Source organism: Chiloscyllium plagiosum, chromosome 14, assembly GCF_004010195.1.
Source record: "Chiloscyllium plagiosum isolate BGI_BamShark_2017 chromosome 14, ASM401019v2, whole genome shotgun sequence".
In the NCBI taxonomy this organism is placed as follows: Eukaryota; Metazoa; Chordata; class Chondrichthyes; order Orectolobiformes; family Hemiscylliidae; genus Chiloscyllium; species Chiloscyllium plagiosum.
Window position 1 is genome coordinate 53774866 of NC_057723.1, and position 13149 is coordinate 53788014.

Genomic DNA, 13149 nt, shown 5'->3' on the forward strand with positions numbered 1-13149 from the left:
CTAAGACCTATTTAGTAACTCTCCCTTCTGAAATGGCCAAAAATTAATTGCTAATGTGCATTCACAAGACGAAGTCTTCACAAATTGGCAAGAATTAAAGAAAAACCTTTTACAAGGCAGACTTTTCAAATAAGTACAGCAGATTTGTCAAAAATTTGACTTCAGAGATGGTTTTAGTGATTGAAACATAATGAATGATGGCATTCTATGACCATTTCTATCGACTGACTGCTACAAGAAAAGGCTTGGATTATTGCCAATGTGTAAAGCGCAATAAATTGAGAGTTTATGACTAATTTTATTCATTGTCATGAATGCACAAAATTTCCTTGATTTCCTTCTCACAGCCAACAGCTCAGCTTAAAATGCTAAATGACTGCACCTCATCCTTCTGTTTGTTTGTCATTGAATTTTTTCAAATCGGTGGAAGATTAATTTCAATGTGGGTAGGAACAAGATTAGCTAATCTACAAGGTTGTGAGAAAGTAGGGTCTGTAGTGGGATAGAGATTTCAGATGTAGCTTTTTTCGCTGAGCTGGAAGATTTATTTTCAGATATTTCGTCACCATACTAGGTAACATCTTCAGTTGAAAATGAACCTTCCAGCTCAGTGAGCAAACCTGCATCCAGAACCTCAACCCGAGCTACAAACCTTCTCAAAACTCGCTAAGAGATTTCAGAGTCCAAGTCCACATTCCTAGTATTGACAAATCATTTAAAAGCCAGAAGATGGATGTGGAAGGCAATGCAAAAGACTAGTGGAATGTTGGTCTTTAACAGAGGGGGATTGGAAGAAGAGGAAAGGAAGTCATACTTCAGTTGAATAGAGCCATCATCGGACTTATCTGGAGTACTGTATTCAGTTTTGGGTACTGAACCTCGGATTATAAACTACTGGTGTTTATGGAGTTAGATTATGACAACCTATTTAATTCATTTGATGGATGATTAAGTGGAATATGATTGAGATGTTGTTTTGTGGGCGACACGAAACGAGAACAAGGGAATCTTACAATTAGAGTTTCTACATTAAACTAAATTCTAATTATTCTGCAGCAATTAACAACATCATACTTCAAGATCATAAGAAGTAGGAGCAGGAGTGAGGCATTTAGCCCATAGAGCCTATACCCTCATTTCAGTGGGATCATGGCAGATTTGATTGTGGACTCGGTATCATTTAATGCTGCTGTGCAATTTTTGTAATGGGCTTTTAAAAAAACAATATGAGTTAATCTACTTTTTTTGTTTTAACCTCCATGCTTTATGGCAAATACCTTCCACTATATAACATATAATTTGCCAGAATGCTCTAATTTGCCTCAGTTAGTCAGTGTATCAACAGTCTTAGACATGTATTCTGTGGTACAAAATATTTGCGCCACAAGCTGTTTATTATTATATGCGCATGAGCCACACATTTACTGTCAAAAAAACTTGCCCACATTTTCTGATCAGACTGAAGAATGCAAAAGGCAAATTAGGCAATTTATTCACAAAGAATTCCAATTGCAGTACGTACTAGACAAAAATTCACATTTTATTTTTCTCCTATTTACTTATCTGTGCCCCTTCCTGTTTTAAACATTGTCTGCTTAGTGACATGGAAAGTTCCTTATATTGACTGAGGTTTAATCGGATATAGGTGGGACTGAAAAACTGAATTGTTTCCCCTGCTGTGATCCATAGCACTGCTGCTTCCCTAGGATTCTTTAATGAAACATCCGTTCTCTTTGATTGACATCCACTCAGTTCCTTCCTCATAACGCACATTTGTGCAAGTTTCCCTTCTAAAATCTGGGTGAAGGACAGGCCTTGAGATTGTTTGCTTGCTAAATGAGTGCTTCCTGTCCTCCAGGCTGAGAAACAGCTAGTCACGTTTACATTAGCAATGAGAAAGAATGCACCATTAAGCAAAGCAATAGTGACTTCACTACACATTCTCATGTGACCCCAATAGGGAGAGATGGTCGGTGCCTCAAGATCAGGCTATCTGAATGTAATTAGGTGTTCTCTGTTAGAGATCAGAAAGCAACACCCTTACGAACCAACTTCTTTTCTTTCTTTAAGGAAACTTGAAACAGAAAATTGGATACTACTTAAGACCAGATAAAACCATAAGATATAGGAGCAGAATTAGGTCTTTCAGCCCATCAAGTCTGCTGTGCCACTTGACCATGATTAATATGTTTCTCAACCCTACTCTCCTGCCTTCTTCCTGTAACCCTTCGAACATAGAACATAGAATATAACAGCGCATTACAGGCCCTTCGGCCCTTGATGTGCGCTGACCTGTGAAACCAATCTGAAACTCATCCAATCTAAACTATTCCATTTTCATCCATATATTTATCCAAAGAACATTTAAATGCCCTTAATGTTGGTGTGTCTACTACTGTTGCTTAATATCCTCATAAGAAGCAAGAGTCCTGATAATGCCATCATAATAGAATCAGTTTCCACAAAATAGCTGGTTTGATTGAGAATGGAATTAGGAGACTAAACTCATTCCTTGCTTTACTGGTATGATTAAGAGACCTGAAAAAAAACTTCTTTCAGGTTTGCAACACAACCGGTGGTTGAATGTATTTTTAATGTTACTCAGGATTAAGGAATGTGACTTAATAATTTATTCTTAAGGTAAAACCTACAAGGTGTGAGTTTCATAATGTGGAAGATTTGCCAGTAATGCATGAATTATAAATTTGCTTTCTGAAATTTTGAGTCACAGGGCTGACAGGCAAACAATTCTGGCAACTGGTGAGATGTTTCATAATGAAAGAACAACTCAATTTTGATATGTGGGAAAATACTGATTGTTTGTCATAATATTCATACCAGGATAATATTCAAATCCCATATGGTTTATAGGTTCCTGCTGAAATAAAAGACTTGGTTTGACACAAATAATTATCAAAGAAAAATGAAAAAGGTAAAGTCTCCATTGATGTACCAGCCAATATGGCTGCCCTCTCATTAGAGAAAAATGACTGCAGGTAGTTTAGCCTGAAGGTCTCCATATCTCAGGCAAGGGAAGAGGTTGAGAAGTGGCGCTTCAAAATAGTGCATTGTAAATAAATGCTACAGAGAAAATAGAAAACAGACTAGAAATAGCCACCCCAATGGAAGTTATCATGAATGTGTGAAATAAATGCCTAGAAGTAGACTATCACATGATGCAATATTATCCAATCCAAAACAGTACAAATTATTCATACAGTGAATTGAATTATCTCTGTTCCTTATCAACAGTAAAGATCATTCAATGTGTTTCATGTCTAGTGAAATCAAAATACTGCAAATTCTGGAAATCTGAAACAAGCACAGAGGATGCTGTTATGGTAGTTTCTAGTGAGAGTAGAAATGTGGGAGTTGGATCAGTCACAATGGATCAACCCATCTCCTGTACTTCTGCCATCACAGCTTTCCCCCCTTCCTAAAGGGTTTCTCTTGGCATTACTTCCTATCCCACTTGTTTCTGCATCCATTCTCTACCATTTCCACCACCTCTAGCAGGATATCACCATCAAGAACATCTTCACTTTCTTCCACTGTCAGAATTCTGCAGGGAATGTTTCCTCTGCAACACCCCAGTCCACTCTTCCATCACTCCTAATGTTTCCTTACTACTCCATGTCATTTTCCTATTCAATCATGAAGTGTAATACTTGACCATCCACCTCCTCCCTCCTCACTGTCCAATCAGCAAACACACCTTCCAGGTTTCAATTGTCTTTCTTTAAATTTGGGCTCTTTTACATTGGCATGAACAAATGAAGATTTGGTGGCTGTTTTGCAAAACATCTCCATTGTATCCAAAGGAATGACCCTGATCTCCCAGTTGCTTGCCATTTCAATAAACCACCTTGCTCTATATCAACATTTCTATCCTGGGAATGCTACAACATTCCAATGAAGTACAACACAAGCTCAAAGAGTAATGTCTCAGTTTTTGCTAAGTCACTTTACAGCCTTGAATTCTCAACATTGAATTCTATAATGTCAGAAAGTAGCCACATTTATGTATGCTCTTCATTTCTTTACATTTTCTCTCCCCTACGTCCACGATACATATACATAGCCATGTCATGTTTGTGTCTTTTTACATTGTACTTAATAGAGAAGACCGATTCTCTCCCTTTCCCACCTTGATTTGCATGCATTTTACATCTCTTTTCTTTCTCCACCATTAACAACTCCATTTGTCTTTGCATTGAGTCTCCTCTATCAAAGATCTATCCAAAGAAAATTCCAACACATTTTAGTTCTATACAGGTCATGCCAGACTCAAAATGCTAACTCTGTTCCTCTCCCCACAGGTACTACTAGACCTGCTAAGTTTGTCCAGTTCCTTTCCTTTGTGCACTAGATAATTGTTTCTCAAGCAAACACACTGCCATCAATGAACTAGTCAGTTAAATTAGCTCCAATGTTGACTTATTCCTCCATACATATTTTGGAAGATATGTTCTGAGAAAAGTACTGGTGCCATCATATTGTGCCATATTGCCTATTTCTATGCCATAATGTATTTGTTTCTCATAATTATTTTTGTTTTAAAGCCATAATGGAAGGAGCAAACATCATAGGAATTTATTGTGTATAAAGTCAGTTTAAGGGCTGAATCGATATTAATGAGTCAAAATCCATTTTTGTGCTATTAGGTTAAATATGTATTTTGGATGCATACTGTACTTGGCACTTGTTCATGCTCTATCCTTTACACGATTTCCAATATTCTGTCTTGCTTTCCTGTAAGTGCCGACTTATATTGAGGTTTGACTCCATAGATACATACCATCAGGCTCTAGCACCTCACTGAAGTGGATATCTTCATATTTAAGGGGAAAGTGAGGATTGCAGATGCTGGAGATTAGAGTCGTGAGTGTGGTGCTGGAAAAGAACAGCAGGTCAGGCAGCACCCAAGGAGCAGGAAAATTGACATTTCGGGCAAAGGCTCTTCATCAGGAATCAAGGGCTGATGAAGGGCTTTTGCCCGAAATGTTGATTCTCCTACTCCCTCGGATGCTGCCTGACTTGCTGTGCTTTTCCAGCACCACACCATCTTCATGTATAAGACTAGCTGGTGGTACATGACAAGCGATTTCATTGCCACACCTACAATTAAGCCTGACCATGGACTCAATTGGCATATGCATACATCCAAACATATCCATCTACACTTTCCGACTCGAATCATTAGATTTATCCTAGGTTGCTCCAGGAAGCGAGAAAGGAAGTTGCTAAGCCGCTGGCAAAGATCTTTGCTTTCTCACTCTCCACTGGAGTCATACCAGAGGATTGGAGGGAGGCAAATGTTCCTCTTTTCAAGAAGGGTAATAGGGAAATCCCTGGCAATTACACACCAGTCAGTCTTACATCTGTGGGCAGCAAGGTTTTGGGAAGAATTCTGAGGGGTAGGATTTATGACTATTTGGAAAAGCATAGCGTGATTAAAGGCAGCCAGCATGACTTTGTGAGGGGCAGGTCATGTCTCACAAATTTTTGAGGAGTAGACGAGATATGACGAAGGTCGGGCAGTGGATGTGGTGTATATGGACTTCAGCAAGGCATTTGATTAGGTTCCCTGTGGTAGGCTCATTCATAAACTCAAGAGGTATGGGATACAGGGAGATTTGGCTATCTGGATTCAGAATTGGTTGGCTGACAAAAGGCAGAGAGTGGTTGTAGATAGAAAGTATTCTGCCTGGAGGTCAGTTCTGAGTGGTCTCCTGCAGGGATCTGTTCTTGGGCCTCTGCTCTTTGTAGTTTTTATAAATATCTTGGTTGAGGGGTGGGTTAGTAAATTTGCCGATAACACAAAGGTTGGAGGTGCCGTTGATAGTACCAAGGGCTGTTGTAGGCTGCCATGCGACATTGCCAGGATGCAGAGCTGGGCTGAGAAATGGTAGATGAAGTTCAACCTGGACAAATACGAAATAATGCATTTTGGAAGGTCAAACTTGAATGCCGAATATAGGATTAAAGACAGGATTCTTGGCAGTGTGGAGAAAAAGCAGGGTCTTGGTGTTCAAGTGCATAGATCCCTCAAAGTTACCACCCAAGTGGATAGGATTCTTAAGAAAGCATATGGTGTTTTGGCTTTCATTAACAGGGGGATTGAGTTAAAGACTGTGAGGTTTTGCTGCAGCTCTACAAAACCCTGGTGAGACCACACTTGGAATATTGTGTCCAGTTCTGATCACCCTATTATAGGAAAGATACGCAGGCTTTGGAGAGGGGGCAAAGAAGGTTTACCAGGCTACCACCTGGACTGGAAGGCTTGTCCTATGAAGTGAGGTTAACTAAGCTCGGACATTTCTCTCTGGAGAGAAGTAGGAAGAGAGGTGACCTGATCGAGATGTACGAGGTGATGAGAGGCATAAATAGAGTCAATAGCCAGGGACCTTTCCCTAGGGCAGGATTGACTGCCATGAGGGGTCATAGTTCAAAGGTGTTAGGAGGAAGGTGTAGAGGTAGGTTCTTTATGCAGAGTTGTGAATGCATGGGATGTGTTGCCAGTGGTGGTGGTGATGGAAGAAGAATCATTAGGGATATTTGTAACTGTTGGACATGCATTTGGAATTGAGGGGTGCATAGGTTAGGTTATTTTAGATTAGGATTAATCCTTGGCACAATATCGTGGGCTGAAGGATCTGTTCTGTGCTGTACTTTTCTATGTTCTGTATTAGAAATCCTAAGCACTCTTTTTCCTCTTCAGAATGGCTCTGTTATCATTTTTGGCTCATCTACAGCTACTCTGAACAGTTAACAAAGCACAGACAAGAGTTCAAATCTATGATCTGCTCTCTACAACTCAGTATTTCACTAACTGCTGTATTTGCCCATTAGAAAAGCTTGTTACAAAAACGATCTTATTCAAATAAATTTCATTCACTAACACAATTCAAATTCATTTTCTTTGCATGCATAACTAAATTGTGCATAATTTATTTAAATAGTTTCTAACTTCATCACTTCCTACTATCTATGAATGAAGCATCCCCTTCTATGTGATCTGATTTATAGCTTGTAACTGATCCGTTTAGTTCCTCTGTTTTAAGTAAGTTAATTTTATTAGAATAAACACGTGCTAAAGTAGTCTCTAAGTAATTTCTATTATATGTTGTGCAACAAGACAGCATTGTGTTGTCTATGGCATATTAATTGAATAGAGTAGTTATTCTCCGATGGATAGTATTAATATAAACCTTGCAATGGGAGGGAAATATTGGAAAACCTCAAGTAAATGTATATACTTATCAAATATTATGGTACCTCCTGCATAGAGAAACTTAGAGCAACAGAAATATTTTGCACTTACTGTGTATTCTTTCTTACTGCATGTTTGGAATATTCAATAAATAATTTTATAACTGTAGTCACTGTTTATGTAACAGGCAGCCAATTTACACAGTGCAAAATTTCCTAAATAATAATTGCAGTGGATACATTTCTATACAAACAAAAGGTGCTTGTCTGGCAAGATCTATGGTGATTTAAACGGAGGTGGCATTTCAATCACTGACTGTTGTCTTGAAGGGTTGCCTATCTGAAACGTGAAGGGTCCTGACTGAAACGTTGACGCTGTTGCTCTTCAGATGCTGCCTGTCCTGCTGTGCGTTTTCCAGCGCCACACTTTATCATCTGAAAACATGATGCTAAGAAGCCATTTGGCCCATCAAAGAGCATCCCACACAGACCCAGCCTCCACCCCCAACCCTATCCCTGTAACCTCACATTTACCTAATCCACCCAGCCAGCACATCCCTGAACGCTATGGGCAATTTAGCATGGCCTATCCACTAACCTGCATATCTTTGGATTGTGGGAGGAAACCAAAGCATAGGGTGGAAACCTACTCAGACACTGGAAACATGTGCAAACTGCACACAGATCATCACCCAAGATTGGAATCAAACCTCTGCCCCTGATGCTGTGTGGCAGCAGTGCTAACCACTGAGCCACAGTGCCACCCTGCCTGCATTTCAGATTTCCAACATTTGCAATTCTTTGCTTTCAAAGTTTTCTCATAGTTTTAATTCTCATAGAATTAATAATGGGCGCAGAGTCAAGCAGGCTTTAAGGAGACTTCCCTACTTGTTGAATAACAACACAGGATGTTGGGAAAAAAACCTGAACTTAGTTTAATATTTCATCTGAACGCAGATCCTCCAAAACTATAATAGTGAAGTTAAATGTGGTTGTGATTAACTGGATCAGAAGTGAAAACATTTAAAGACAAATTTTAAAAGGATAAGTCCAATGAATGGTTAAGCATCACAGCCATGTTATAGACCCCAGAATACCTGTGCAAAACACTATTAGTACTTCTTTTACATCAAATGGAAAAGGAAATTCTAATTTTGGTAACATGCAAGTTGTTTGTGAAACTTTCCTCTTTCCCAGTAGATCAAAAAGGTTGTCCACTGTGATTGTTGTCTTACACAATGAATATATTTCACGGTAATGTCTGTTTGGAACTGTCTGAATTTCAGGAATGTCCAAACCGAAATTTGAACTCTCAAAACAACTAGTTGTTTATCTTTTCTTGATCACCACCCCTTCTCACACTCTGTTCCATTAGAAACCTGATTGCCAAGCCACACAGTTGGCCAAGAATAGAAAAGTAAACCTGTTATTTAACAAGTGAACTCCAGAAGCCTTGCTAAATTTACAGTGTCTCAAGAGGCATTGAGATATTACAGAAGTATTTCAAAATTCTGCTTCCATAGATACGTTTGAATCATGGTGGTCCAAGCGTTACTTTCGGAATCCTGTAATTCTCATCACTTCAACAGTATTTCTGGAATATCGCCTTCCTTTGAAAATCAATTTTCAGGCAGAAATTAGATATTTCTTTACACTCAAAGCAGGTTTCACCTTGAAAACAAATGGAAGCCTTTATAGAAGTGCATCTTTCACATCAGGTCAACGATGCTACATGTTGATTGACTCTGTACTTTTATTCTGACAAAAGATAAAATCCATTTGTAAAGTGTTTGATAGAATTTCTGAGCCATTATAGATTGTATGATGGAAAAAAAATTGACTTATGAGAAATGATTTCCTATCATTTACAATAAAACAGCTGAACAATGTGGTCACTTAATGTAGTTCAATGTTATAGGTACAGCTTCAGAATGTGTTGTTATTTACCCTTTTTTATTTATTCACAAGATGTGAGTTTTGCTGGCCATACCAGCATTTATTGTCCATTAATAATTACCTTGCCAAGGTGGTAGTGAGCTGTCTTCTTGAACTGCTGCAGTATACTTTGTGCAGCATTACACATGACTGTTAAGAAGGGAGTTCCAAGATATTATCCAAGCAGCAGTATAATCTCATGTCTGAATGGTTTGCGGCTCTGAGGCAAATGTTTGGATTGTGGTATTCAATTGTGCCTGTTATCTTGTCTTTCAAGATAGAAGAGGTCATAGGTTTGGAAGGTATTGTCTCGGGAGCCTAAGGTCAGTTGTTGTAATGCACTTTTTCTGAAGGTATACACTGCTGCCTTTGTACAATGGCAATAGAGAGAATGAACTTCGAAGATGTTAGGTGTGGCATCAATCAAATGAGCTATTTTGTCCTGGGTGGTCTGAGCTTCTGGAATCTTACTGGAACTGCACTCATCTTGGTAAGTGGAGAGTATTCTGTTAAACTCCAGACTTGTGCCTCAAAGATGGTGTTTAGACATTGTGTCAGGAGGTCCAATACTCACAAGAAAATCCCCAGTCTCTGAGCTGCTCCTGGAGTTATAGTATTTACATGGCTGGTCTAGTTCCTATTCAGCGGCACCCTAGTGCATTTGAGAATGTGGGATTCAATAGCAGTGTCATTTAGTGTCAGTGGATGATTACTGGATTCTGTCATTGGTGATTGTACCACAAAAGAGTGCCAAGAAAGGAGTATGTTACTTGCAATTTAACAGCTGGAGCCTAAATATTGTTCCGGGTGCATTTGGACACAGACTACTTCAGTATCTGAGGAGCCATGAATAGTGCTAAAAGTTGCATCAGTGAACATCCTCACTTACTGACCTTATCTTCTCTACACTGTAATTGATGAAGTAACAGAAGATGATAAGGTCTTGGACATTACCCTGAGGTATTCCTGCAGTCATGTCCTGACATGAATGATCTCTAACCACTACAGTTTTCCTTTATGTAAGATATGACTCTGACCAGCAGTGTTTTCTGCCCTGATTTCCATTGATTCCAACTTTGCTCAAGTTCCTTAATGTCATACACTGTCAATTTCATTTATTCATTTTTGTGATGAGGGTGCCACTGGCTAGGTTAGCATTTATTGCCCACCCCTAATTGCCCAGAGAGTAGTCAAGAGTTAACCACATTGCGATGTGAGTAGAATCAAGTGTAGGCCAGACCAGATAAGGACTCCAGATTTCCCTCCCTAGGATATTAGTGAACCAGATGGAATTTTGCAACACTCAGCAGTGGATGTAGTCACATTGTTGCCACTAGGCCAGCTGTTTGTTTCAGATTTTGTTGAATTCAAATTTCTTCATCTTCCAGGGTAGGCTGCTGCCTTGTTGCCTCACCTTACCTCTGGAGTTCATCATTTTTGTTCTAAATCTGTAACAAGGAGCCAAAAGAGCCTGGCAGAATCCAAATTGTTCACAAGTGAGCAGGTTATTATCAAGTAAGTGACATTTGTTAGAACCAATGATGGCACCTTCCATCACATTTTACTGTTGACTGAGAGGAGATTGATAAGACAGTGACTGGCCAGGTTGGATTTGTCTTGGTTTTTGTTTATAGGAAGTACCTGGATAACCTTTCACATTGTCAGATAGGTGCTAGTGCTGTAACTATATTCGTGCAATTTGCCTGTGCATGGCTAGTCTGGAGCAAGGTCTTAAGCACTATTGCCAGAATGTTGGCAAGGTCCATAGTCTTTGCAGTTTCCAGTGCCTTCAGACACTACTTCATAGAGTGAATCGAATTTGACAAATACTGGCATCTGAGATGCTGGGGAATTCGGGAGGAGGTCACAATGGTAGTGCATTAGGTATTTTTTGCTGAATATGTTTGTAAATGCATCAAGCTTGATCTTTGAACTGATATGCCAGGCTCCTCTAACATTGAAAATGAGGATATTTCTAGTGCCACCTTCTACAGCTAACTGTTTAATTGTCCCACCAACCTTCATATCTGGATGTGTCAAGATTGCAGAGTTTATATCAGATCTATTAGTTGTGGGATCACTCAGCTCTGTCTATTACATGATACTTTTGCAGTTTTGCATGCAAAGTCCTGTTTTGTAGCTTCACTAAGGTAATACCTAATTTTTAGAATGCCTTTGTCTCTCTGCTTGAATAAGGGGGACTATGATAGAATGAGGGAGGACCTTGCTAAAGTAGATGGGAAACAGAGACTTTATGGTGGGACAGTTGACGGGCAGTAGAGGACCTTCAAATAAATTTTTCAAAGTACTCAGCAAAAGTATTTCCAGGTGAGAAGGCTGGACTGGAAGAGGAGGGGTAATCTGCCATGGGTGTCTAACGAAATAAGGCAGGCTATCAATGTGAAAGAGAAGACATACAAAGTGGGCAAAAACAGCAGGAATCCAGAAGATTGGAAAACTTTAAAGGTCAGCAGAAAACTACAAAAAGAGCTATAAAGCAAAGTAAGATACAGTATGAGAAAAAACTAGTACAAAATATAAAGACAGATAGCGAAAGTTTCTATAAAATATAAAACAAAGAAGAGTGGCTAAAGTAACTGTTGGTCCTTTAAAGGATGAGGAGGGACAGTTAGTTATGGGATATGATGAAATGGCTGAGGCATTGAACAGGTACTTTGCATCGGTCTTCACAGTGGAGGATACTAATAACATGCCAGTAAGTAACGAGACTAAGATAGGTGAGGACCTGGAAACAATTATATTTACAGAAGAGTTTAGTGTTGGGTAAGCTAATGGAGCTAAGAATAGATATGTCTCCTGGCCCTGATGGAATGCATCCCAGGATACTAAAAGAGATGGTGGGAGAAGTAGCATGTGGACTAGTGGTAATTTTCCAAAATTTGCTCGACTCTGGGGCAGTTCCAGCAGATTGGAAAATAGCAAATGTGATGCCTCTGTTTAAAAAGGGAAGTAGACAAAAGATGGGGAATTATAGACAAGTGAGCTTAACCCTCTGTAGTGGGGAAGATGCTTGAATCTATTATCAAGGAAGAAATAGCAGCACATCTCGAAAGATATTGTCCAATTGTACAGACACAGCATGGGTTCATGAAGGGCAGTCCATGCTTCACAAATCTTTTGGAATTCTATGAAGACATTTCGAGCAAGGTGGACAATGAGGACCCAGTGGATGTGGTGTACCTAGATTTCCAAAAGGCCTTTGACAAGATGCCACACATGAGGTGGATGCATGGTGTTAGGGATAGAGTATTAGCATGGATAGAGGATTGGTTGATTGACAGGTAGCAAAGAGTGGGGATAAATGAATGCTATTCTGGCTGGCTATCAGTCACTAGTTGTTGCCTCAGGGATCGGTGTTGGGACCACAATTATTTACAATTTATATAGGTGATTTGGAGTTGATGACCACATGTACAGTGCCAAAGTTTGCCGATGACATTAAGATGAGTAGCAGAGCAAAGTGTGCAGAGGACTGTGAAGCTTTGTAGAGGAACGTAGATACATTGAGTGACTGGGCAAAGATCTGGCAGATGGAATACAATGTTAGTAAATGTGAAGTCATACATTTTGGTAGGAGTAGCAGCAAAATAGATTATTACTTGAATGGTTAAAAACTTGCAGCATGTTGATTTGCAGAGGGACCTGGGTGTCCTTGTGCATGAATCGCAGAAAGTTGGTTGGCAGGTACAACAAGTAATTAGGAAGGCAAATGGAATTTTGTCCTTCATTGCTAAAAGGGTTCAGTTTAAAAGCAGAGAAATAATGTTACAGCTGTACAAGGTGCTGGCAAGGCCACACCTAGAGCACTGTACGCAGATTTGGTCTCCTTACTTAAGAAAGGATATACTGGCACTGGAAGGGATGCAGGGCAGGTTCACTCGGTTGATTCCGGAGTTGAGGGAGTTGGCTTATGAGGAGATACTGAGTAGATTGGGATTATATTTATCGGAATTCAGAAGAATGGGTGGGGGGGGGGGGGGG

General features: G+C 39.6%; 1 protein-coding gene across 3 annotated transcripts in view; it reads left to right on the forward strand.

Moving 5' to 3' along the window:
* Nucleotides 1-13149, forward strand: part of afap1l1a (actin filament associated protein 1-like 1a) — a 206501-nt gene that overhangs the window by 13487 nt on the left and 179865 nt on the right. Inside the window, exon 1 of one of the 3 annotated variants that reach the window (XM_043703825.1) lies at nt 10615-10662. The exons of the other annotated variants lie outside the window; for them this stretch is intronic. Within the exon in view, the coding sequence (XP_043559760.1) occupies nt 10662 (1 nt within the window). The 5' untranslated portion in view covers nt 10615-10661. Of the gene's footprint in view, nt 1-10614; nt 10663-13149 lie in introns of those variants that run through there. 3 annotated transcript variants of the gene reach the window in all.